Here is a 25,096-nt window from a genome sequence, read left to right as displayed (position 1 = left end):
TTGGTTGATTAGTGAATATTGAACCAGCCATGAAGCCCAGAAATAAATCCCCCTTGATCACGGTGAATAATTTTTTTAATGTGCTATTGAATTAGACTTGCTAGTATCTTGTTAAAAATTTTTGCATCCATGTTCATCAAGGAAATTAGTCTGTAATTCTCCTCTTTAGTAGGGTCTTTGTCTGGTTTTGGAATCAAGGTAATGCTGACCTCATGGAATGAGTTTGGAAGTTTTCCTTCCATTTCTGTTTTTTGGAACAGTTTGAGAAGAATTAGTATTAACTCTTCTTTAAATGTTTGGTAGAATTCCTATGGGAAGCCATTGGCCCTAGATTCATGTTTGTTGGGAGATCTTTGATTACTGATTGAATTTCTTTACTGGTTATGGGTCTGTTCAAATTTTCTATTTCTTCATATTTCAGTTTTGGTAGTTTTTATGTTTCTAGGAACATCCATTTCTTCCAGATTGCCCAATTTGTTGGCAATTTGCTCATAATATTCTCTTATTATTGTTTGTATTTTTGCAGTGTTGGTTGTGATTTTCCCTCTTTCATTTGTGACTCTATTTATTTTGGTCCTTTCCTTTTTTTCTTTCTTTTTTCTTTTCTTCTTCTTCTTCTTTTGATAAATCTGGCTAGGGGGTTTATCAATTTTGTTAATTCTTTCAAAGAATCAGCTCTAATTTTTGTTGATCTGTTCTAATGTTTTTTTTTTTAATTTTGATATCATTGATTTTTGCTCTAATCTTTATTATTTCACTTATTCTGCTGGTTTTGGCCTTTATTTGTTCTACTTTTTCTAGCCTCTTTAGGTGTAAGGTTAGTTGTGTATTTGAGACACTTATTTCTTCTTTAGGAAGTCCTCTTCCTTCTTCAGTGCTGCTGGAAGTGTAAGTGACTTTGGGCTTCTTTTTTTTTTAATTTTTTTTTTTTTATGTTTTATTTATTCTTGAGAGAAAGAGAGAGAGACAGAGAGAGAGAGAGAGAATGAGTGAGGGAGGGGAAGAGAGAGAGAGGGACACAGAATCCGAAGCAGATTCTAGGCTCTGAGCTGTCAACACAGAGCCTGACTTGGGGCTCGAACTCATGAGCCTTGAGATCATCATCTGAGCCGAAGTCAGATGCTCAACCAACTGAGCCACCCAGGCGCCCCAGTGACTTTTGGCTTCTTAAGGAGTGAGGTGCTCTGTTAATTCAGCATAGCATATAGAACATCATTGATACTGATCAAATGCCTATTGCACAAGATGCATTTTGAGGGCTAAGACAATGCATTTGGTTAGAAGAGATGTCTCTAAGATAATCCAGGCCTAATCTTGAATCCTTTCTCATGAACAAAGTGTAGGCTGACCTGCAAAGAAGTTCTAGGGCCTCATGGTGAGGGAAGGTAGCTTTCCTGTGTCTTGTCCATTTTAGAATCTTTATCAATGGTTTCCTCTCTAGGGTGGCGTCAAGGACATTGGGAAGTGATGGAGGTATTTCCCCAAACTAGGAGGGCATTTTACTTAGGAAACTAGAAAATACAAGGTTTGAAATTTCTAAACCAGCTGGTGAGAAATCATAATATAATTATTGCTTCGGGGACTTATTGTGTCTGATATTGTGTTTCTTTTTCCTGTTATTCTTTGTCTTTTTGTCTCATGTGCATAATTTCAGCTAATCTAGCTCCCATTAGCTATTCCCTTGCCATTTTTCTTTGCACATACTGCACACGAATGTTTGCAAGGGCTAGGAATTATCCTGTATCAATATGCAGGATGCAGTTGGGTAAGGGAGGAAGAGAAGTTGTTGAAAAAGATTGGGTTTTTTAAGGATTATTTATTTCTATCACATAGCCAAATAATGTGATTTTCCTGTCCTCTCTCCTTATGTCACTGGCTCCTGAGCCAAAGTCTGGGGCAGGTGTCTGGGCATATACCTGTGCCATAGTTGCAGTGGAAGCTGGCAGAGCAGGTTCAAGTTTTTGCTAGAGGGAGGCAGGCTTGAAAATATGGGAAACTCCTAAATCGTGGGAAATGTGTCCAAAATATGCTCAGTAGCCATCAATATGACCAATATCCATTAGGCTTTTCTGGAATGACTGAGCTTCTGGGAGACACAGAGCATAGTGAGAAACATTCAGAAAGAGTGGAAGTGATTATCTTCTAGGCGTTGAGCTTCTTCATAAAATTCCTCGCAGTGCCTTTTATCCTGAAGCTCAGACAACCAGCTGAGCTGATCCCCAAGATTTCTGAGCTGTGGAATTACTCAGAGTCCAAAGTAGCCTGTGCTTCCCTGAATCACATAATGGGCACTGAATAGCTTCCGTTCCTGCTGGCCAGGCACATAGAAGTAAGTAAGGCTGTGGTGTTTCTGTAAGGATGACTCTCTAAGACAGAGAAAACCCAGAGCGTGGCGCTACAGAGGGATTCATTCCCACTTACCTGTGTTCCTTCCAAATCGTAATGCTGCCATAGGCTAGAGTTCAGGGGGCAATGTGGGCTAATGATTATGTTCATGTTGTACTGGTCAATGTTGGCTCAGTGATGGCCAGTGTTCCCATGAGACAGACCTGGGAGGGAGTCATGTTTGTCCCTGCACCCAGCTTAGTGAGTGACCTACCCTCTCTGAGCCTCAGTTTCCTTGTCCATAAATGGGGATAAACCAGCTCTTAGTGTTTTGAGGATGAAGTGAGATTACATGTACAAATTTCTCCATGTAGCATCCAGTACTTCATTTCATAAATGTAACAAACGTTACCTGTTACCATGTTTTTACCGGGGCAAGACAGCAGGAGTGTTTATTTCAAAAACTCAGATTTAAGTTAAGAAATGGTGTCTTGATCCGTGCTCAGAGTTTGGCTTACTGTTCATGCTATCCTAAAGCTGTCTTGCTGTTTTTGTTTGTTTGTTTGTTTGTTTGTTTGTTTGTTTTTAAGGAGGAAGGGATCTCTCTCCCTTTTGAGGATCACAATGTAGGACTTTTATGGCCCTGTGAATTCACCTTGGTCTGTTGCTAGCCCATTGGCTGGCCCCTGCTTATGTCTGCTGTGTGTGTGGTCAAGCCCTGTGAGCCCTAGCAGCCATGTACCCAGCTCTCTGCTCCCTATTTGCACTGCCTGTCTTTGCTTTTGTTTCATGCCTCCTGCTCCCCTTCAGGATCTACTTATTCACTTCTTGCTTTGTCCTCCCTCTCTGTATGCTCCCAGTTTCCTGGGATGCTCTTGCATCTCTACATCCCTCCTCCCCTCCCTCCTCCCAACCCCCTTTGCTTAGGAGAGGCACTTAGTTCAAGTTAAAGGCATAGACTCTGGAGCTAGCTACTTGGGTTTGAATTCCACATTGGAATCCTGCTGCTACCATTTAGTGATGTTTATGACTGTAGGCAGATTATTTCGTCTGCCTAAAGCTCAGTGTCCTTGCATGTATGTACAAACCCTCGCAGGGTTGTGGTGCAGGCTAAATAAGTTAATGGATGTCAGGCATTTAGCACAGTGCCTGTCGCATAGCAAGAAGCCACGGTTATTATTACCTGCTAAGCGCATTTCACTTGTTCCCTCCATTAGTCTTTGCAAAAATTCTATGGAGAACCTCATCTCCCCACTTCATCTCCTCCTTCTCTTCACTCACTCTGTGCCAGCCACACAAGCCTTTTTGCTGTGGCCCAGGCTCCTGACTCAGGGCCTGGACACCTCCGCCTGATATCTGCTTGCTCACTCCCTCTCCTTTCTCACATCCTCACTCACATGTCTCTTTCCCTACTCTATTGAAAACTGCAACTCCTGCCCCAGCACTTTGGATTCCCCTCCCTGTCACTCTGTTTGTAGTCTTTTTCCCCCTCCCCATAGAGCTAATCACATGTTAACGGACTGTACAGTAATTAAGTATGCTTTTGTTTACTGCCATCTCCCTGCTAGAATGGCAGCTCCCAAGCTCCCGTCTTTGACTAGTTCATACTGTCAAAGCGCTGAGAACAGCACATGGCAGGTACTGACACTCGTTCAACGTGAGATGGGATGCCTTTTCTGTCCCCCTTTCATAGATAAGGAAACTGAGGTTTTGATTCAAACTTAAAAAGGTCACACAGCTAAGAATTAGCAGAGTAAGGCTTCACATTCTACCTCATCTAATTAAGCAAATTTAAGAACCAGAACTTTGTTGGGGGCCATGCAAGTGTAAAGTATGGTTGGCCAGGATGGGGAGCTGTCCTGAGTGACGACAGCTGCTCCTGGAAGGGGGGACTTGCTGGGTATCATCATCAGGGCTGTGGAGAGGCATGAGGATGCTCAAGTTTAGGTACTGTCATCCCTAAATATGGTAGGATTTCAGTAGGGAAAAAATGACTTGGAACAGAGGTTGTCAGGAAAGGATTCCTTGCTGTTGTGGCAAAGCTGTCCAGGCAACCATGACTTTACCTTCATATCCTCTCAAGGGATGAAGAAAGAAAAGCTGACATAGGGCCAGGCCAGGTAAGCTCACACTCCTTGAAGGAGTCACTAGACAGGGAAAGAGAAATGTACTCAACGTCCTGATAGGAGCCGTAAGATCTCGGGAGTGTTCCTATTCCCCAGCCCCTCATCTGGGAGCCAGGAAGGATGGCCACGGTGTGCACAGTGCCAGTCGCCTGCACTGGAGCATCCACTCCATCAGCATAGGCGTCAAAGGAGCATGGTGCTTACCTCCAGTGGACACCCTCAGTCTGGCTCAACTCATCCAGGGCCAGACATCATTGCCCGTTCTCTGCTTGCCTTCAGCATCAGGTGATCAGATGTTTTCTGATGCTCTCTTTTGCTTTTTATTTTGCATCTTGCTTTATTCTGTGCATCTTCCCTCTCACGTCCCTGCCTCGCCTTCCCACTAGTTCAGTTTCTTCTTATGTAAATATTATATACTAGTTCACCCTCCTGGTCATGCATATGTTAGGCAGTAAGACTATCTAAATAAAGCTCAGGCATGCTCAATGTAGCCTGTAGTCAGAGGGAATACATAAGCCTCTGCCTTTTTAAACAAATACGAATTTAACTCGAAGGCACTTGCCAGTGTGATTTGTTTTCATTGTTCATGTATGAATAAATATTTAAATGTAATCATCTGTTTATGCCGAGCCTGGGCTGGAGTGCCCATCACATTGCTATTCCTGTTTCTCCTGCATATAATATATTTGCATGTTGATGCCATTTATTCCTATGTAAGCCTCTGTTTTCGGTTTTGAATATAATTTAATTTTTTGATGACAGTAATGGTTCAGTAAACTGCACAATTGCAGTTAATGGAATTATTTTATGATAACATTAACTTGGCATCAGATCAGAGTGGAAGAGAAAACTGTCATCAAAGGGATATTGTCAAACAGTTACTTCTCTTTAATTTATTATCTATTTTGTGAGTGGCTACAGTGCTGAGGGGGAGCTAACAGCCTGTTTATTACAAACACGGGGAAGCACTTTGTAAACCATGAAGTAAGTAGCCGTCATTGTAACATGAAATTGTGCATATGCGTGCATCTTAAACAGCCCTCTTTTTCCTTTGCATATAAAAATATTAGCCCACATTCACTGAGTACCTGTTATGTGCTAGGCACTTTAAGTGCTGGGGACTCTGAAATTAATAAGAGAGGCTTCCTTAAGTAGCAGCAGCCCAGTGGGCGTGAGTGATATGCATCCCAGCAAGCAAATCCCAGCTCCCTGGCATGAGCAGTGGTCAACGGTATGAGGCAACTAAGGCTCAGGGTGCAGACGGGTTTAAATGGCAAACCCCACCTCAGGAGGATCAGTAATTCTCAGAGGAGGTGACACTTTAAACTAAACATTGAAAGGTATTCAATAAATTAGCCCATGGCGGGTCTGGGGATAAGAATCACGAGTCCCAAGTAGAGGGAATGGCATGTGGAACAGAACTTCTAATTGTTCCTGTTACCTTCAGGATACCACTTATGAAGCTTCTTCTCTGTGCTTGGCCCTGTGTCACTTTTTACTCTGCCTCACTTACTATTCACAGCAACCCTGCAAAGGATAGATATTATGATGTTTATTTCACAGAAGAGGAGCTTGAGGCCCGGAAAGATATAGAAAGGGACTCTAGGTCACACAGCTCGACGTCGGCAGGGAAGGATATGACATGGAATCCTAGGTTCTTTGTGCTGTGCTGTGGCCATGGACAGCACATTTGTGAGGAAGAGTGGCTGGTGGCAAAGCTGTGCTGGTGGAAGAGTGGGGATGCTGCATCTGGACAGGTAGCTCGACTGGGGACACCTTGAATGCCAGATGGAGTCATCTAATGTCATCCCCCAGGGACAATCATCATTAATGCTGCCCTCCATCTTCAGAGCACAGAGTGAGCACCCCAGTGGGTGCACAGACTCATCTGCTGGGATCAGGTAGAAAGATGAACATTTCTTTATTTTGTTCCAAGAGGGAGAAATTAAACTTTATGAACAGTTGACTTAGAATAACACTTGGTTATAATTCATAAATAAATAAGCATCTGTTGAGAATCATGCTTTAATTGGTTTCTCATCATGCAGTTTAGAAACCCCTGCTTTTGGCAGTGGGAGCCACTGAAGCTCTAAAGCAGGGGACTTACATGATTTAGATTCACCTTTTAGAAAGATCACTGAGGAAGAAAGGTGAGTGTGTGGAAGGTGGTGTAGAGGAGGGATGTCAGGAGGTTAATCATGAAGGGGTTGCAGGGATCCAGGCAAGAAGACTTGAACTAAGGCAGTCACAGTGGGGCTGGAGAAGGGGAGGAAGAAGATATGGGTGTGTGAATGACAGAATTGCCAACACTTACTGAATGTGTGTGGGAGTGGAGTTGGAGGAAAGGGCCAGATCAGCTTATCTGTGGTTGAACTTTATGGCCTATTTGATTAGACATTGCTCATCAGCATGATGAATACAGGGTAGGAGAAGTTCTGGTGGAAAATGGTGTATTTTGATAAATTTTGAGGTGTTTATTGGCATAGCCCGATAGAAATGTACAGCAGGCAGTTAGATACAAATCTGGAGTTCAGGAGAGTAAAGAATAGAAATATAGTTGTGGTAGAAATTGATCCAAAGAGGTATTTGAAGCTATAGCACAAGGTGAGCAATGCTATAAAATTCAGGATGAAACCCAGGAGATTAGCAGGTTGAAGGGATGGAGGAGGGGCCAGTCCTTCCAGGGAAGGCTGATCAGGGACATAGGAAGGGAAACAGGAAGACTGGCATTCCAGGAGTCAGGAAAGAGAGCATTTCAAGGAGGCAGCATCAGCAATATTCACATGCTATAGCAAAGTCATGGGGACCGAAAACTGATCAGAGGCAAGATATTTTTCAGTGAGGAGGTCTTCGGTGAATTAGCCAGCCCTTCCCCAGAGCGTCGCATCTTTCCTAATATCCAGTTGGAGGCCCTAAAGAGGCAGAGGGATCAGGGCTTTGAGGTGTTGTCGATTTCCCATCATCTTCATGTGAATTACCTACACTGCGGATTGTCCTTTGCCCGGGTGTAATGCTGGACTGGCTTCTGCCTGCCGATCCTTCAGAGGCTGAGTAAACCGCTTCTATTGGGTGCCGATCTCTTACTTGGCTCACAGCAAAGTGTAAAACACTGGGCCTGTCTGCTTTCATTGTCCCTTTAAATGGCTTAATTTTGCAGAACAAGACTATCTGTGCTGTAGATAGTTAAGGGAAAAGCCATGGATGACACAAGATATTCATTCGTCCAGGTTGAAGCAGTATTTCCTTTTCTTGTTAACTCCTCCTTAGACATCTAGAAGCCTAGCTTGCTGGCAGAATCCTTGCCTTCGTGCAAAAAATGGCTGTTCCTGTCAAATGCTGCGGCTGACAGTTCCTCAGAGAATGACTTGGGTGAGAGATCAATTTACTGAATAAATATGTAGATTTAGGAAATGTGTTTGCAAATCCCCTGTAACTAAATATGAACATGAAAGATAATATAAGGTCTGGTTCGCCAGAGGGGTGAGATTCAAGCTGACGTTATTGTCAGGGATGGTGAACCGAATCAGGGTGGCTGGGCACACTTGGTGATCTACTTCAAATGCACCCGAGGCAGTGTCACCTCAAAGTGGAATTTGTTTCCTTAATAGGAAATAATATATTTCTCAGTTGTTGGGCTTGCTGCTAATTGTGTCTTTGGGGTGGATGGAAAATTAAAAAGGACTTTGTTATGAGGCCCGGATGGTCGCCCGTCCTTCAAGTCTCCAAACTAGCCTCTCTGTCACTCAGATCTACTCTGCTAATGCAGCTCATTCAGTTCAGTCCAGTTCATGGATTGATTCAATAAATATTTTTGAGTCTTACTATTTGGCCAAGTTTTATGCTAGGACACTGCAGTGAAGAAGACAGATGTAGTTCACCCCTCATTCTGCCCTCATCTAGTACTGAGGGAGATAAAATAAAAAGTAAGGAAATACACCAACTAATTGCAAACCATATTAAACACCAACGAGGGAAATAAGCGAGTAGTTAAGACATGTGGTATAACGTAATGGTGAAGAATCCCAGTAACTAATTATCTACGTGACCTTGGGCAAATGACAGCCTCTGTGCCTTAGTTTCTTTGTCTAATGTTGGGATTACCTCACAGTGTTGAAGAAGTGAAATTCCAACTAACCTGTGAAGGAGGCTAATGAACCAGCCATGCAAGGGATAAAAGGAAGAGTCCTTTATGGAGGGAAAGTCTGAGCATGTATTCTTGAATAAGAAAGAGCTTGAAGTTTCCGAGAAAGTTAAAGAAGACTAGTGTGGCTAGTGAGCAAAGGGGAGAATAGCAGGAAGGTGGACTGGGAGAGAGCAGGAGAGCTTGCCATATGCAGGGTTTATTGCCAGTGTATAGCCCAGACATTCTGCAAGCATTTCACTGAAAATTCTGGCACGCCAGGTAGTGTGCTGACACTTACATGGTGAGGAGGGCTGGTGTCACATGTCACAAGGATGGATTGGTGGTGGCTGCCTGGACTTGTGTTGAGGAGGACACTGAGGCTGCATTTAGAGGTAGTAGCTGCACAGGGAGCTGTGACCGATTAGTGGTACCTACACTGAGCAGCTCAGTGGGAAGTGATAGATTCATTAATTCCTGTGTTAATTACACAGGCCCTGACAGAAGTGAAGGGCTCTGAGTTCAAAAAGAGTGTACATTGTCCTGCAAGGCACTTGTGTTTTGGATTATAGTAATTCTGTATTTAAATTTTAAAATGTGTGTTTCATATTCCCACTAGCCTCTTTGGTTGCCTCCTGTAAGACACACGTGATAGGAACTGCCCACTCTCTAATTAGATTAGGAACAGACATGGCCTGTGCTCCTCAAATCACTGCAGAGTCCCTTTGGTTTCTCCTGCACTCTCTCAACTTTGCTAAGCATCATTGTCTTATGATCACAACATTTACAATTTTTTGAAGCCATATACGTTTCAGCCACCATGAATTTTTGGTTTGAAATTTTGGACAGTGTTTTTTTTAAATATATGATTATAGTCACTTCTCAATTCTCTGTTAATGTACTAGAGATAATGTAAAGACCCATATTACCCAAAGTAGCGGCTAATGTCAAAGTCATTCAGTTTGATCATCAGAGTGTGCTCTGTAGAGACTCATACTCATGCACAGGTGAACTTCTTCTCAGAAGGATGTTCTTCCAAATCACAATTTGCTGGGCTAAGTCATATCATTAATCATCACGTCCTGAGTTTCTATCAGATGGGTATTCTAGGAGGAGAGAAGAGCCACAGGTCTTGAGTACCATAGGGGCGATAAACAATGAAGAGCTTGACCGTAATCAAATATATTTTGTGAATAAGCCACAGATGATAATGCTATTATGTCAACAATTAAGGATATCCCAAATAGCATGAACCCGAGTATTTTATTACTGCTGAACTATCTCTTCCAAAACACTTTTTTATCTTTGCATTTATAACACAGAACTCTTTTCATATTCCTCATACTTCTCAGACTCTTTGGAAGTCGTAAAGATTGGCCTGTTCCTTCTTTTACTCAGCTCCCTCTTCCTAGGTGAATGAATTCAAATCCAGTGCTTTAGCTCCCCCTGCTCTGCAGATTTCTGCTATGCGGAAATGCAGCCTGACCTTTCGCTGAGTTCCACATCTGTGTGTCCATTTACCTGCTGTCCTCCTCTTTCATATCTCAAAGGCAAGTCAAAGTTAACATATCCAGAACCAAAGTCATGATGTCCCTCGTCACACTGATCTACGATCCAGCATGCTGCACAAGTCAAAAAAAGATTAAGATTTTCCTGACAACTTATTTTTCATTTCTTCCCACATAGTTTGCATTTGAGTTTCTACCTTTCCTTCCTAAATGTCTTTCAGATTCATACACATCTTTCCATTTTCACTGCCAACTTCCTAAACAAAGTTCTCATCATCTCACACCTGCATTACTGTGTTACTATAATGGTCTGGCTGCTTCCATATAATCTATTTGCTATGGAGTCTTTCGAATTTCCTAAGTAGACAGTTAAAATATTCTGTCAATATGTGAAGTTCTGTTTCTCCCCTTCTAATCCTAGTTCTTTTTCTCCTTATCTGACTGCATTGGCTAGGATTCTGGGTCAGTGTTAAGTAACAATAGTGACATATATTATGTATTGGTTTAAAAATATTAGATGCCTTGTTATTGGTTTTAGGAAGTCCCTCCGTATTAGTAGTTTGATTACAATATTCACCATAATGCAGTATTAGATTTTATTTGCAATCACTAATGTTTTGAATTTATTTCTACCATCTTAGCTGGGAATCCTCCCCACCATTCTGATTTTTCTATCGTTTTTTTTCTTTTTTCTTTCCTCCTTTTAAATTGTTTTTCAATTTTCTCACTTGCTTTTTCCCCTTTACTAATATGAAAGTTACATTTTTTTACATGTAACTTTTTTACATTATTATTTTTTTAGAGAGACAGTGAGCATGTGTGTGAGCAGGGGAGGGGCAGGAGTGGGGAGAGAGAGAGAGATAGAGAAAGAGAGAGAGGGAGAATCTTAAGTAGTCTCCATGCTCAGCATGGAGCTTGACGTGGGGCTTGATCCCACGATCCTGGGATCATGACCTGAGCTGAAATCAATAGTCAGATGCTCAGCCAACAGAGCCACCCAGATGCCTGTGAAAGTTACATTTTATATTCAATTTTATTAGTGGCTACTTTGGCTACTTAGGTATTCTATCATACGTATTTAACGTAATAAAATCTCAAGTTAATATCTTTACAGTCCCCCTGAATAATAGAAGAATTTTAGAAGATACTGTCACTTCCCTCTTAAATATTACACTAAGATTGTGCAGTATTTTAGTTTGGCTTTCGGATACTCCATAAATTACACATTATTATAATTTTAAACAGTATCTATTTATATGTTTTTTCCAATAAAATTTCATCAACACTTCTGTACTGTACACTAAAAATGGTTAAAATGGTACATTTTATATGTTTTTTAGCACAATTTTAAAAAGGCTGTAACTTCTGTCATCTTTGACCTTCTGTATTTTGTTTTCCTTCTTCTTGAAGTAAATCTTTTATAATTAACCTTAGCAAATTTTATTTGTAAATTTTCTCAATTTTAATTACTCTTATTTTATTCTGAAAGTTGGAAGGAAATTTTCTTGGGTATAGGCTTCTAGCTTTTTTTTTTTTTTTTTTTTAGTGTGATCAGCTGCTAAGGTTAACTGTCAGTCTTACTGTTGCTCCTTTATAGGCATTCTGGTCTCTTTTCTGTGGTGGCTTTGTATAGTCTTGTATAGTCTGCACTTCTGCTATGATTTACTTAAGAGTGGGTTTATTTTATACATCTAGAAGTTCATTTTCCTGAATCTGAAGTTTGATTTTTAATACCAATTATAAAAAACTCTCACTCATTATTCTTTTATATTTGTGTTTCCCCATACATTCTATTACCTTTCTGAAATGTCAACTGAAGTATGTTAGACCTCTTTTTCTCCATGTTTCCATATCTCATATTTTCTATATTTTTTGTTTTTGGGGGTTCATTCTGGGTAATTTCTTTGAACCTGTTTTTTAGCTAACTGATTTCTTTCTTTAGCTATGTCTATTACTCAATTGAACTCACTGAGTTTTGAATTTTAATTATTTAAGTATTTTTGAAGATTCCATTTAGTTCTTATTCAAATATAATTTTTCACTTTTTAGTTTTTATTTCTTGGTCATATTTTAAAGCATCCTTTTTCTATTGTGAAGCATATTAAATATAAGATTTTATATTCTCTGCTGTATAATTGAGTGAGTCTTTGTGGGCCTGATTCCACTGTTTCTGTTTTGGGTGACCATGATTCCTGGACATTTTGTTGTTATTATTATTTTTGAAAGCTAAATGTCTTAAAAAAAAATTTTTTTTTTACATTTATTTAGTTTTGAGAGACAGAGCACAAGTGGGGGAGGGGCAGAGAAAGAAGGAGACAAAGAATTCAAAGCAGGTTCCAGGCTCTGAGCTGTCAGCACAGAGCCCAACACGGGGCTCGAACTCACAAACCGTGAGATCATGACCTGAGCTAAAGTCAGACGCTTAACAGACTCAGCCACCCAGGCGCCCCTTTTAAAGCTAAATTTCTTTAGAACTTTATCAATTGTTATATATTTTTAGTCTTGAAATGAAGTTTTTATTTTGCTCTAAAGAAAACAGGGATGCTAACAAGCAGAAACCTTTTCAAGTTAAAATTTCTGTTTGTGGAACCAAGCAAGGAACATGAGTATGGGAAAACAAAAACAAAAGCACGCACAAAACAAAATCCAGGTGAAGACTGACTCATGCTTAAGAAACTCAATGGAGATGTGTTGTCCTTTTCCATCCAGCACCAAGGAGCAGGTAGTTTTCTATTGTTCCCTTTCATGCAATAGATTTTTTTTTTCATAACAGTTTGGGATACCAGCTTTATGCAAGGGTCTCCAACAAGCAGCCCCTCGAATTGATCTCATTCTTTCTATTCCCCAAGCGACCACCTAAATAGAAATTTAAGGACACAAAGGTTGAACAAATGCCTTGGGGGCAGAAGCTGGCTTTATTGCTCTCTAAGTATCCAGATTTTCCCTTTTGCTTTGTGTTTCTCCTCTATGGTTTCTTTACTTTCCTGACGTTTTCTCATTCATTTTGAAAATCCACCTTTAGGGGTGCCTGAGTGGCTCAGGTGGCTAGGCATCTGGCTTTGGCTCAGGTCATGATCTCATGGTTCCTGAGTTCAAGCTGTGCATCGGGCTGTCTGCTGTCAGAACAGAGTCCTCTTTGGATTCTCTGTTCCCCTCTTTCTTTGCCCCTCCCCTGCATGTGCTCTCTCTCTCTCTCTCTCTCTCTCAAAAATAAACATTTTTAAAAAAGAAAAGATTTAAAAAAAACAAAAGAAAAGAAAATTTGGCTTTGGTAGTCATTTTCCAGGACATTTTTATCCACCACACTACTCAGAAATGGAAACCTTTAAACTTACTGCAGTTAGAATGATCTTCCCCAGTTCAAATCTGATCTGGGTATTCCTCTTCTTGAAGTCTTCTAATTTCTTCTCATTGCTTTGAGGATGAAGACAAAACTTCACGTGGCCTGTGAGGGTCTATGGGTCTTGCTCCTGCTACCCACCTGTCTTCTTTCACCAGACTTAACCCAGATTTCCTCCACCCCAGATTCAGGGGTCTTCATTCAGTCACTCTCACCCACGTGACTCCCTTCTGCTACAGGACCTGTATGCTTGCTTTCCTGGGAGTGGAATGCCCTTCCCTCTTCTTCCCCTCCAGTTTTCTCTTACTGTCTCCTCCCGGTCACCTAAGATTCCCAAACGAAGTCAAATCTCTTCAGATACATTGCCCATGTATTTTGTCTTTCACATATGATCTCAAAAAGACATGTGTATTTGTTGAGCTCCTACTATTTTCCAATCACTGTGCTATCAAGACATTTATACCAGAAATAAAGATTGACACCCAAATACATACCACAGTGGCTGTTCTAACTAAGTCACAGGTCATCTCAGCATCTGAAAATCTAGAGACGGTAAATGGCTTTTTGTGACATGGTATCTCTCGACATTGTTCCCGAATTTCCCTTAGGGTCCACAGCTTCTGAAAGACCTTTCACTTAGCATCTGTTCTTACTTATATTCAGCACTGACACATTACACACCTGTTTCATGCATGCTGGGCCCCAACATTGTTCCTCTTTTTAAGCCTTTGAGTTGATAATGAATGTTTCTATCTAGTTGAAATATTTGTCTAGTGGTAGAAGTTTCGTATGCATTGGCGATCAAGTGTTTATCCGAGATATATTTATCAAGTAGCCAGTAGGCCACTGTGCTTGGCACTAGAAATATGACAATGAATTGGATGGACTCAAGCCTGGTCTTCATGGGACTTTATAGTCTAGCTGGGAAAGGAGTCATTAAGCAGATAGTCTTGTGGGTGCATGTGAAGTTAAGGGGAAGTGAGGTGCCCTAAAAGCATGGGATAAGAAGGTCAGATCTCTCATGAGGTCAAGGTGATATCCTGGAGGGAGTGCCATCTAAGCTGTGACCTGAATGATGAGTAGGAGGTGGCAGGTGAAGAGGATGAGAGTGTAATTGGTGAAAATAAAGCTGGAAGGAGGTACCCAACATAGTAGGGAGCTTGACTCAATTGAGCTGTGGAAAGGCCAAGGTGGCTGGAATTCAGTGACAGATGGATAGCGTAGCAGGAGATCACCTTGAGAGATAGGAAGGGGTAGATCTCAAAGTCCTTGAAGGTCAGGCCATGGCATCTGGACATTATCCTGAGGAAAACAGGGAGCTAGTATAGGATTTTGGACAGACAATGGTATGATCACTTTTGTTTTTAAAATGCTCCCTCTGGCCATTTTGTAGAAATGGATTGAAACGGGGGGTACAACTGAAGGAAGGTAGGTGGGTTCAGAAACCGCTACAGGTGAAAAGTGATGGGGACCCCAATGAAGCTGGTGATAAGGACAATGGAGGGTAGCAAATGGCTTTGGTGACTGCAATTAACAATACCATGTTATATATCTGAAAGTTGTTAAGAAAGTAGATCTAGAATGTTCTTACCACACACACACACACACACACACACAAACACATACACACATACCCACAAAATTGTAATTATTTTTTTTTTCAACATTTATTTATTTTTGGGACAGAGAGAGACAGAGCATGAACGGGGGAGGGGCAGAGAGAGAGGGAGACACAGAATCGGAAACAGGCTCCAGGCTCCGAGCCATCAGCCCAGAGCCTGACGCAGGGCTCGAACTCACGGACCGCGAGATCGTGACCTGGCTGAAGTCGGACGCTTAACCGACTGCGTCACCCAGGCGCCCCACAAAATTGTAATTATATGAGGTGATAGATGTGTCACCTATAATTGTGGCAATCATTTCTCAATAAATATATGTATCAAATCATTATGGTTTACACCTTAAACTTACCCAATGTTACATGTCAATTACATCTCAGTAGAGCTGGGAAAAAATGGCTTTGGGAGGTGGAATTAATGGGACTTGATGACTAAATGACAGCTGGCAGGTGAAGAGATCCACGAAGACCCATCACTACCTACCCCAGGCTCTGACTTGGGTGTCTATGGGGCCATTTGCCATGCTGGTGAACTCTGCAGAGTGAGTAGGCTTGGTCTTAGATAATCGGGATGCCCTATCTGACTCTCTGACCATAGAAGCTAGTGAAAGATGCTGGAGGCTTCCCTTAGTGGTAAAGTAGTCCACTTGTTGATGATGGAACCAGCGCCCAGAGCAAAGTAACCTGCTAATGGTCACAACACACACCAATGCTGGAGTCTGGTTTAGAACTCGTTCTCAGACCCAGACACTGCTTTCTGTCACACTGCTCACTGCTGGTGTCTAGCCACACTCTCAGCCACAATACTACTCAAATGAGGTCCTCAGTAATGTAAACCTTAACACATTGGAACTCAACGCTTCCTCAGGTGTTCCCAGATTTCAAAACAAAGAGATTTAGTGCATATGCATTTTAAAACCCAGCACCATTAGTAAGGAAAATTGTTAAAAATTCTATTTAACTCCACATACTAAATGTCAAGGCTCTCAGTAGAACTGAGCAGAAACCTAGAGTTCATTATCCTTCTCAGGAAGCCATAAGACTGAAAGGACAACGTTCAGATGCTCCTGGCATGACCACAGTTTAGAGTAACAATAACTTGACATTACTTGGGCAGTTGTCTCTCTAGTTGCAGTCCATGCCATGAACTAGGAAGTGGGTGAAAAATCAGTACTTTGATTCTGTAATTGTAGATGGAAAACTGCCTCCAGTTGTATGACCTTGAATTAAATCCCTGTGCTCCAGCCCTACTTCCCATGGTAAGAATGAGAAAATTCAGGAAAGACTTGGGGGGAAAAGGTTGTTGTAGAAAGGAGCTGGAAGGCAAGAAACATTCACTCAAAGGAAGAGTAGATATCTCTTTTGAAAATTAAATATAATATTTACTTGTTTAAAAATTATTTAACATAAAAGTGTGTTAGGAGACTGTTGACATACACAATCTTTTTTCTGAGAGATAACAATATTATCAACTTATGTAGAGATTTCCAGATTTTTACTAAGGGTGTGTATGTGTGTAATCATTCTGAAACTTAATTTTTTCTGTTATCACTTAAGATATTATGGACACTTCCTAGGTCATTAAAAAACTGAAGGAAGAAATGGTCAGAGAAGCAGCCAAAACCTAATTTCTTTTTGGTACCCAAACTTTTAGACCAACTTGGCCTAAAGAGAAAATGCTGGAAGGCCTCTGCAGATTATTAGTTTCTCTTTCAATTAAATGATGCAACCTATATTTTTCTCTATATGTCTTGGAAACATGGAAGGGGGGGTGCAGTGGGAGGGAGAGTGTGTGCGCGCGCGTGTGTGTGTGTGCATTTCTATTTCTGTTTAGGAGCATTGTTTTGGGAAGACTCAATTTCTAATTATATTGAGGGGAAAAACCCTGAAGATTATTTTTCATGCTAATAGAGAAATTTACTTAAGTGCAGAATTATGCAACTTAGTTCTTCTTGCCAAATTACATAAAGGCTGCAGCTCCTCTCAGTAGAATGAAGGATGGCTGGGGCACCCATCATACTCTATTCATAACTTAGAGTCCTTTTCAAGGCTTTTGCCTGCATCTTATTACCTACTTACTATTAATTTATTGCACAGGGTTGCCATATTTTAAAGTAAAGTGAGTATTTTGGATGGATTGTTTTCTTTCATTCCTTCTGTATTGTTAACTTTTATTTTTTTATTTAGGCTGCTTATGCTTCCACCTGAGGCAGTTTTTCTTCAGTGATTGCATTAATTTTTGTGTGTTCATCCTAGACATTTTTCAAAACAGGATTCTCCACATGTTGAGTTTGTCTTTTGTTCTCTCATCTGCAAATCATTCTTCCCTGGGGTGATTTATAAGAGGAAGACTGTTTACTGAAACTTCTTTACAGTTTGCCCTAAGGGGTGATCCCTCCTCAAATGTCAGACTTCGGAAAAAATAACAGCTCAAGGAGAAATAGTTTTGTCATTGACAAAAGGATTGGCACCACGAACTTGTCTGAGCCCTGTCTCTCCACTGTTTCATGCATTAAATGAAGTCTGCATGGAGTTCTCTCTGGCGGCCAGGCTACTTGGCAATCCACATAGGCAACATTGTAGTTACACTAGCCTTTCCTTGCATATTGTCTTTCAGATGTGGCTCTACTCTTTCTCTTTTAAGGGAATAATGCCTTATGTTTCAAAGTTGTTACCCTTCAAAAGAGAATTTCTCTGGCCACTGTTGAGCTGGACACCTCACTCTAGACTCATTGGACCAAAATTCCTTGTCTTAATCTGCAATTTTGGATTCATCTTGGGTCTGTAGACCTTGGTGATAGGGGAAGGGGTCGGGGTGGTGACAAGGACCACGCAGAGCAGAGGTGAATCAGGAGGGGAGCCTTCTCATTCATGAATCCTTTTCCAGCCTCCTTGCTTTGACTTAAATGTGCCTGCTGAGTGCACTCAAGTGTTTCTTTCTGTAAGTAGGATCAGTAAATGCAAGGATGATTTTCAGACAGACTCAGCCACTGGCTTCACTACAATTATTCTGCATCCCAGGTTGGAGTAGGGTGTGTGTGTGTGTGTGTGTGTGTGTGTGTGTGTGTGTGTGAAAGAGAGAGAGGAGAGGGAGAGGTGGGTGGAGAGAATGAGAGTGAGGGGAGAGAGAGAGAAGGAGAGAGAGAGAGGAGATAGTGAGGCAGAGAGGCAGGTAGGTTTGGTCATAGAATGTTGTGATTTTTCCAACTAATCACTCCTCTGAAACCCTGAATGGCTTAATGGTTCTTTTTGTAAAATCACTAATTTATACCTACTCTAATAGAGCGAATTATTGGCTCAAGGATAGGAAAACCAGCCAAGTCACCTTGGATTTAGAGCTTGAACAGAAAAAGGTTAGAGCCAGCCGCTTAGCTTCCCTGGACAGTCCTGTAACATCACTCCCTGGGCAAATGATGCTTTTGTACTCACTCTGACTTGTTCCAGTTCCTGGCAATTGGCTCTTACTTTGCTCTATTCTCTGGAGGCAGAATTGCCTAGTGGTTAAGAGTGAAATTTGGAGCCAGACACACTCGGGCTTAAATTCTGACTCTGCCTTTTACAAGTTGGGTGACCTTGTGCAGTTAGCGTAGTGCCAGGTACATAGCAAGTGCTTAGTAAGTAGCAGCTAGTAATAGTAGTCGTCGTCTTAGTAGTAAAGGTAATAGAAATAAGGCTGCATAGCTGAGAATGACTATCAGTGCTATCTAGTTCAGGCACTACTAGAACTAACTGATTCATAAGACATTTCTGTACAGCTGCATTGAACTGTTTGAAGTTCATTCATTTGATACTTTCTCATTAGTTGATGCCTTTGTTTGTAACTCATTTTTGATGGTCCAGGCCTATTGCTAGTTAGACCGAGATAGCCTTGGCTCTGGCAGTGTGGAGCTTATATTCTAATGGAGAAAACAGACAAGTAGTGATGGTTAAGAATGAAGTATTCCCACAGCGAGGGCTCAGATGCCATCAGAGTCTGATTTCACATTGTGTGGAGTGCATGCCATTCATCTAAGGAAATTCACTGAGTAAGTGGCCTCCCTCCTGTAGTATTCCTCCAGTGACTGGCCTCATATCTGGGAGTATACAAGTATCTTGACTTGTGTGGCACAGTAGCAGAATGGTGTAGCACAGCCTTATTGTTGAGTAATTTTGCTTCTTTCCATGTAAGATCACAGAGACATTTAAAATAGATTTTTCATTTTAAAAACCTTTCAATTAATCTGGACTTGCTCCCAGGCACTTGTGAAATGAGTCGGGTATGTGTCTTGCCAAGAGCAAATTTAGGCAAAGATTTGACCAGGTGAGGAAGACCATGGAAACCTGGGCCCAGGTCTAATCCTACAAGGCACTGATGGGACTGCTGGGGAGGAGGGAAGGAGAGGCAGCTAGGCCTTGGGGATGGCCAGGGAAGGGGGCTGCTGAGGGCAGAGAAGTGCCCCCAGGTAGGCCATAACTCTGGTCAGTGTCCACCAGAGCCCTTGTTCCCTCCTCTGCCCGTCCATTCCCCTGGGTCAGGCCTCTTTAATTTCTTTGCCTTTTCTCGGATGTAAAATGTAAATAATAATAGTCTGTACCAAATGAGCTTATCCATGTGAAGAATTTAGCACAGTGCCTGACCCTTAGGACACACTCAATAATAATGTTAAACTTTTATTGTCCAATGTTTCTACTATGTAGCAATACATAATTTACCTGCCGGCCTGCCTTGTGATTTCTTGGAGGGTGGGGGGTGGATGGGGACTGGCTCTTACTTATGTTTATTTCCACTGCAGTGCCTGGCACGCAGTAGGTGCTCAATAAATTACCTTAGTCTTTATGAAGATGCTGATTTTTTTGTTAATGCTTAGGAAGCAAAAGTGGGTGGATCTGTAAGAAAATGCTAACAATGCTAGCATTTATTGAGTGTTTACTATATGCTAGGAACCGTGCTAATTCCTTTGCATGTATTATTTGATTGTAGGACCACCTTATGGGGCTAATATCCTTTACTAATGAGAAAATTGAGGCTTAGAGAGGTTAAGAAACTTAGCCAAAGTCACCCAACTGGTAAGTGTCAGAGCAGAGTTTGGAACCCACACAGTCTTACCTAAATTTCTATCTTGCCTTAAAGAGGCAGGGAAGAAATCAGGAGGGTGCCTGTGAATGTGACTCAGAGGAGATGGAAGTGGCTAAGGCTTAAGAAATGAAATGGGGCTGGTGTGCCAGGAAACCCTCCGCCCCTGGATTCCAAAGTGAATCTTCCTGCTGCCTTTCCAAGCCTGGGGATTCCTTGGTTAGATTTTGCCCCCCCCCCCCTCCCCGGGCTGCTGGCCTGAGGTTGGCATCTCCATTTTAGGCTGAGACTTTATGTACCTGCTGGAAGAGGTGGTGCAAAGCATCGTACACACCATATGGGGCCCCATTTGCATTTAGCGAGTGCTCAGCTGTGCACAGTGTCTCCTTAATGAATCACATGCAAGCAGAGCATCGCTATATTTATCCAAGCCCTGGGAGCCCAGTGCTTGCCGTGGTTGGGCTCACATGCCCCAGAACAGTGCCTTGCAGGTTGTTCCAGTTTCCTTGTGGTCAGGGCCTTCGGGCCCTTCAGTAATTCCTTCCCTGGCATGATCAGCTGCTTTCAGAAGCATCTTTCTGGGCCTTCTGAAGCCAAAAAAAAATGTTTCCCTCCTGAAGCTATAACAGAGACCAAGTGCTAAAAAAGGACCTTGAAACTACATCTGCCGTGCCCTTGAATTCAAGGCCATGCTTAAAGCCTTGCAGATAGATGAGGCTTTTTTTTTTCTTTTCCAGCTTCTCAGGAGAAGCCCCACGTTGCTGAAGGCCCTCCATCATCAATTTATTTCTTCCGCGTAATCTAAACCCTTGTGTATTTTATTTGCCTTGGTCACTCCTTCCTGGATATATTCCTTTTATTTATGTATGCTCAGATCAGAGTTTCCCAGTGTGATCACCTCTGTGCTTGGGAACCAACAACAGTAAGAATAGTAGCTGATATTTACTTAACACTTATTAGGTGCCAGCTATAATATTAAACACTTGAAAGGCATCATCTCATTTTTTCTCACCTCAAAATAATCCTTTGAGTGAGCATTCTATCTCCCATCTTGCCAGTAAGGAAGGAGAAGATTCTAAGGCCACATAGCCATTATATGGAGAAGTCTGGCTAGATAGCAAAGCCCTTTGCACTAAGTAGCCGTGTGGGTCACTTCTTCTCATCTTCAGTCATTTTCCTCCAACTCTTTTTCCTATTTCTACCAAGTAAAACTCTAGGCTTAACAATTCACACACACACACACACACACACACACACACACACACACACACGATTGGTAAATAAGACTGCAACAATTTTACTTAATGATGTAGTCACTGTTAAATGCAAGCCATTTCCCCATAGAATTTTTTTTTTAATCTTTGATGAAACTTAGGTAGGTGTAGAATATTTTTTCTTCTCTGGACCAGAGTGTAGTGTGTAGGTACTGAACTTGTGACATGAATAACAGGGAGCAGCTTGGATTCCCACTGAGGCAGATGCCCCTGATCTTGGCCTCGTGGGATCTGGTATCTGCTCTCCTGGGTTAGATTCTCAGAGTGCAGAAGGAGAAGAACGCTGAGTTCTGGTTCAAGCTATACCACTGCCACAGTGTGACCTGGAGCAAATCAGATTTTTCTTGGTGGTAGAAATTAAATTCAGGTTCTTACAAAGTTTAAGGTTGGGTACATAGTCCTCACTTGGTCTCACGGCCTGAATGTCTCTTTTCTTTCCCACCTCAGTCAAATGACTTTTAAAAGATGGCAGTGAAGCCAAGTCACTTGTTCACTTTGGCTCTCCCGTTTTTTCTTTTGTACAATGGGAAGCACGGACTAGGGGCTCACTGGCCTTCCCCTCAGCTCTTGTTTCAGAATTCCAGAGGGCAGCAGCAAGAAACCAGTCTCACCCTGCAGAGTTCTGACCAGACAGGGTTGCAATAAATCCAACCAGAGCTAGTCTAAGAAAAAAAGGAATTTATTAGAAGGATGTTTGTGCAGCTCAGACAATCCAAAAAGAGTTAAAACAAAACAAGCAAATAAAAAAACAATAGAGAGGTTGGGAACCAGGACAGCCTTAGGGATCTCTTCATCAGGAGTTCAGGAGCATTCCCCTGGAGTGCTGCCATTAGGATGATTCCCAACAAAGCCCATTTTTATGTTTCTGTGTTAAAAATAAAACAAAACGAATTCCAGAGAGAGCACTACCGAGAGACCATTCAGTTATAGAAGGTGGGGGTGGGCAGGGTCAACCAGTAGAAAAAGCTGCTGGAGGCCACTCTTATAGGCTCACAGGTGGTTCCCAAGAAGATGACCTGGTAGGAAACCCAACTGTCTCCAGCCCCATGCAAATAGGCTAATAAGTATGCCTTACAGAGAAAGTCCATCTGTATATAAATAATGACAACTCCACCATGGGGAGTCATGTCTGAGAGTTAAATGTAGGTCAGAAACACTATAGACCATAATATGGATTGTGAGATTGTTTATTAGACATTTTAAGGCAGCTCTGGCTAGTGGAAAGAGAAACAGATTTCCAGGCAAAAGCCTTGGGGGATGGACCATTCATTAGCTTAGCTTTGGACAAAAAGTAAAACCACCACTTGAATTAGGATCCTGCCCTTCTCTCTACCAGATCTGGTCCCATAGTTTGTACTTTGATGGGATTTGGGCAAGTTTCAATCTCTTGAGAGTTTTCTGTGTCCTTATCTCTGAAGCAGGAATGACAGTAATAGTCCTAAAATTAATAACAAGACAACAGCTAACATTCGCTGGCACAAGGCATATGCCTAGCACTTCACACGTGAGCTGGTCTCCTCACAGTCTTTGGACACAGTGCTGTTATGGCCTACGTTTTGTAGATGAGAAACCAGGGCTTGAGGGAATGAAGAGGGGCAGTCAAGCATAGAGCAAACTGTTGTCCAAACTGATTGAGACAGTGGGCCCAAGAGCCGGATGGCCAAGTGTGAACTCTGACTCTAACACTCCTAGGCATGGAGTCCTTGGGCATATTGCTTGAGTTTCATCGATCTGTAAAATGGGGATAATGATAGGGCCCATGTCATGGTATGGTTAGGAGGGTAAATGATTTAATATGTATGCAGCCAGTGTCTGGGGCAGAGTAGTGCACAGTAATGTTTGCTATTATTGATAAAGGTCTTTAGTACAGGGCAAGGTGGAGATTATAAACCCAGAGCCGACTGAATCTAAAACATATACTCTATGGCAGACATCTCTGTGCTAGTAGGACAAGAAGATTCAGGAGTGAGTAGTTTAAAGAAGAGGAGGGAGAGGGAGAGAGCTGCTTCAGGACTCCTGGCTCCTCTCACGGCCCTGGCTCTATGACCTTGAACTAGATACCCAGAAAGTCAGTAGCAATTTCCAGGTCCTTATAATTGATTGGAACATTCAGTATTGGATTTCCCTTAAGCTTCTTACTTCAGGAGGGCTTTAGGGAGCTGTTAGTTAGGAAAAAAAGAAGAGAGGCAGAGAGTGACTAACACACACACACACACACACAGAGAGAGAGAGAAAGAGAGAGAGAGAGAGAGAGAGCACGCGCGCGCGCGCGAGAGGGAGATGGAGTCAGACAGAAAAGCAGAGATAAACATAGTGACCCAGAGAGACAGAAAGTAAATAATACTCACAAGCAGAGAAGCAGACACATGCTTAAAAACAGAGGAAAAAAATAGAAGATAAGCAGAAAGAAAAGAGGTAAAGGGATGGGTGAGAATTTAGCGGAGACAGCACTTGATGGACCACCCTTCCTGTGGTTGATGGAGCAAACAAACCCATTAAGTGTGTCAGCACTTTATCTAAGGAAAGCACCTTTCCCACAGCCACAGCGACTGGTGTCTGACTGTGTAGGGCAGTGACAGGAGATGCTCTTTATCTGAACTGGAGACAAGAGCACTCTCCTCTGTATTTCATGCAGGACGCCACAGATCAGGCTGCAGATTTTTCACGGTTGACGATAAAGCTTTGTCTGGAGAGGCCTTGGGCTGAACAACACTCCAGGGCTAGACCAAGAGGGCCATAAGCTGCAGGAGCCTGGAGACTGATTTTATACGAAGGGATGGTTTCTATGAAAAGTTACATGTGTATATTGGTGTGGGCCTTGAAAATCTCTGCAAGAATAACTGTCCAAATGTTAACAATCCCTAATCTTCAGGTAGGATCTCACTTTATAAGCAATGCAGTTCTATTATGTTTGCATTTTTACGATAACAATGTAGGGCCTTTGTAATCAGAGGAACAAGAGGTTTCCACTAGTGATACGCACACTCCTGAAATTAGAGGGCCAGAGAAACAGTGGCCCCTGACATGGAACATTCACATGTGTATTTATCTGACAACCAGGCAATGGCTAAGTGGAAGGGCGGTATACTTGAAAATATTTCTCCTTGATGCTTCCCAGACACTTTGGGGATTACCCTGGGGACCACAGTCTGCCTTCTGATTCTTGCAGAGGGTGAAATTATTAATGTCCCCTCAGCTTGGACGAGTTTCATTCCCTTGAAGTTTTTCAGGGTTTAAAAAACAGATGGGAGTCAGGGGGAGGGTATCTGTTCTGGGTGTGGACAGAGGTTTTCCCAGGAGTGAATTATTCATGCAAAGCCTGCTGACTCAGCACCCTCACGCTGAAGTCCCTGTCTCCCACCCCTCTCTCTTAATTTCAAATGAAGTTTGTGGCTGGCATACACTTTCACAGGTATTGCCTGCAGGCTTGAGAAATGACCCAGATGTGTCTTCTTTCAGGCTTTATGAAGGCAAAGAACAGATGGAGTTTGAAGAATCCATGAGACGGCTCTTTGAATCCATCAACAACCTGATGAAAAGTCAGTATAAAACAACCATCCTTTTGCAGGTTGGTTTACACTACAAAAAAAAAATATCTTTTCCCTTGGTCATCTGGTAAATAACAGCATGCTGAGATAATGTCTACTTTTGCTTGCGCGTGTAGCCCTGTGTTAACTGAAGGCCTGGGCTGGCCACATGGCACAAGGATCATGGACACCAAAGGGCTCCTCA

At 42.1% G+C, this 25,096-nt stretch overlaps 1 protein-coding gene across 1 annotated transcript in view; it reads left to right on the top strand.

Annotated features, from left to right (window-relative positions):
* DOCK2 (dedicator of cytokinesis 2) overlaps nt 1-25,096 on the top strand; it is a 413,885-nt gene that overhangs the window by 83,225 nt on the left and 305,564 nt on the right. Inside the window, exon 23 of the mRNA XM_015065771.3 lies at nt 24,824-24,932. Within this exon, the coding sequence (XP_014921257.3) occupies nt 24,824-24,932 (109 nt within the window). The remainder of the gene's footprint in view (nt 1-24,823; nt 24,933-25,096) is intronic.

This window comes from Acinonyx jubatus, chromosome A1 (genome assembly GCF_027475565.1).
Source record: "Acinonyx jubatus isolate Ajub_Pintada_27869175 chromosome A1, VMU_Ajub_asm_v1.0, whole genome shotgun sequence".
In the NCBI taxonomy this organism is placed as follows: domain Eukaryota; kingdom Metazoa; phylum Chordata; class Mammalia; order Carnivora; family Felidae; genus Acinonyx; species Acinonyx jubatus.
This window is presented reverse-complemented; position numbering and strand designations above follow the sequence as displayed.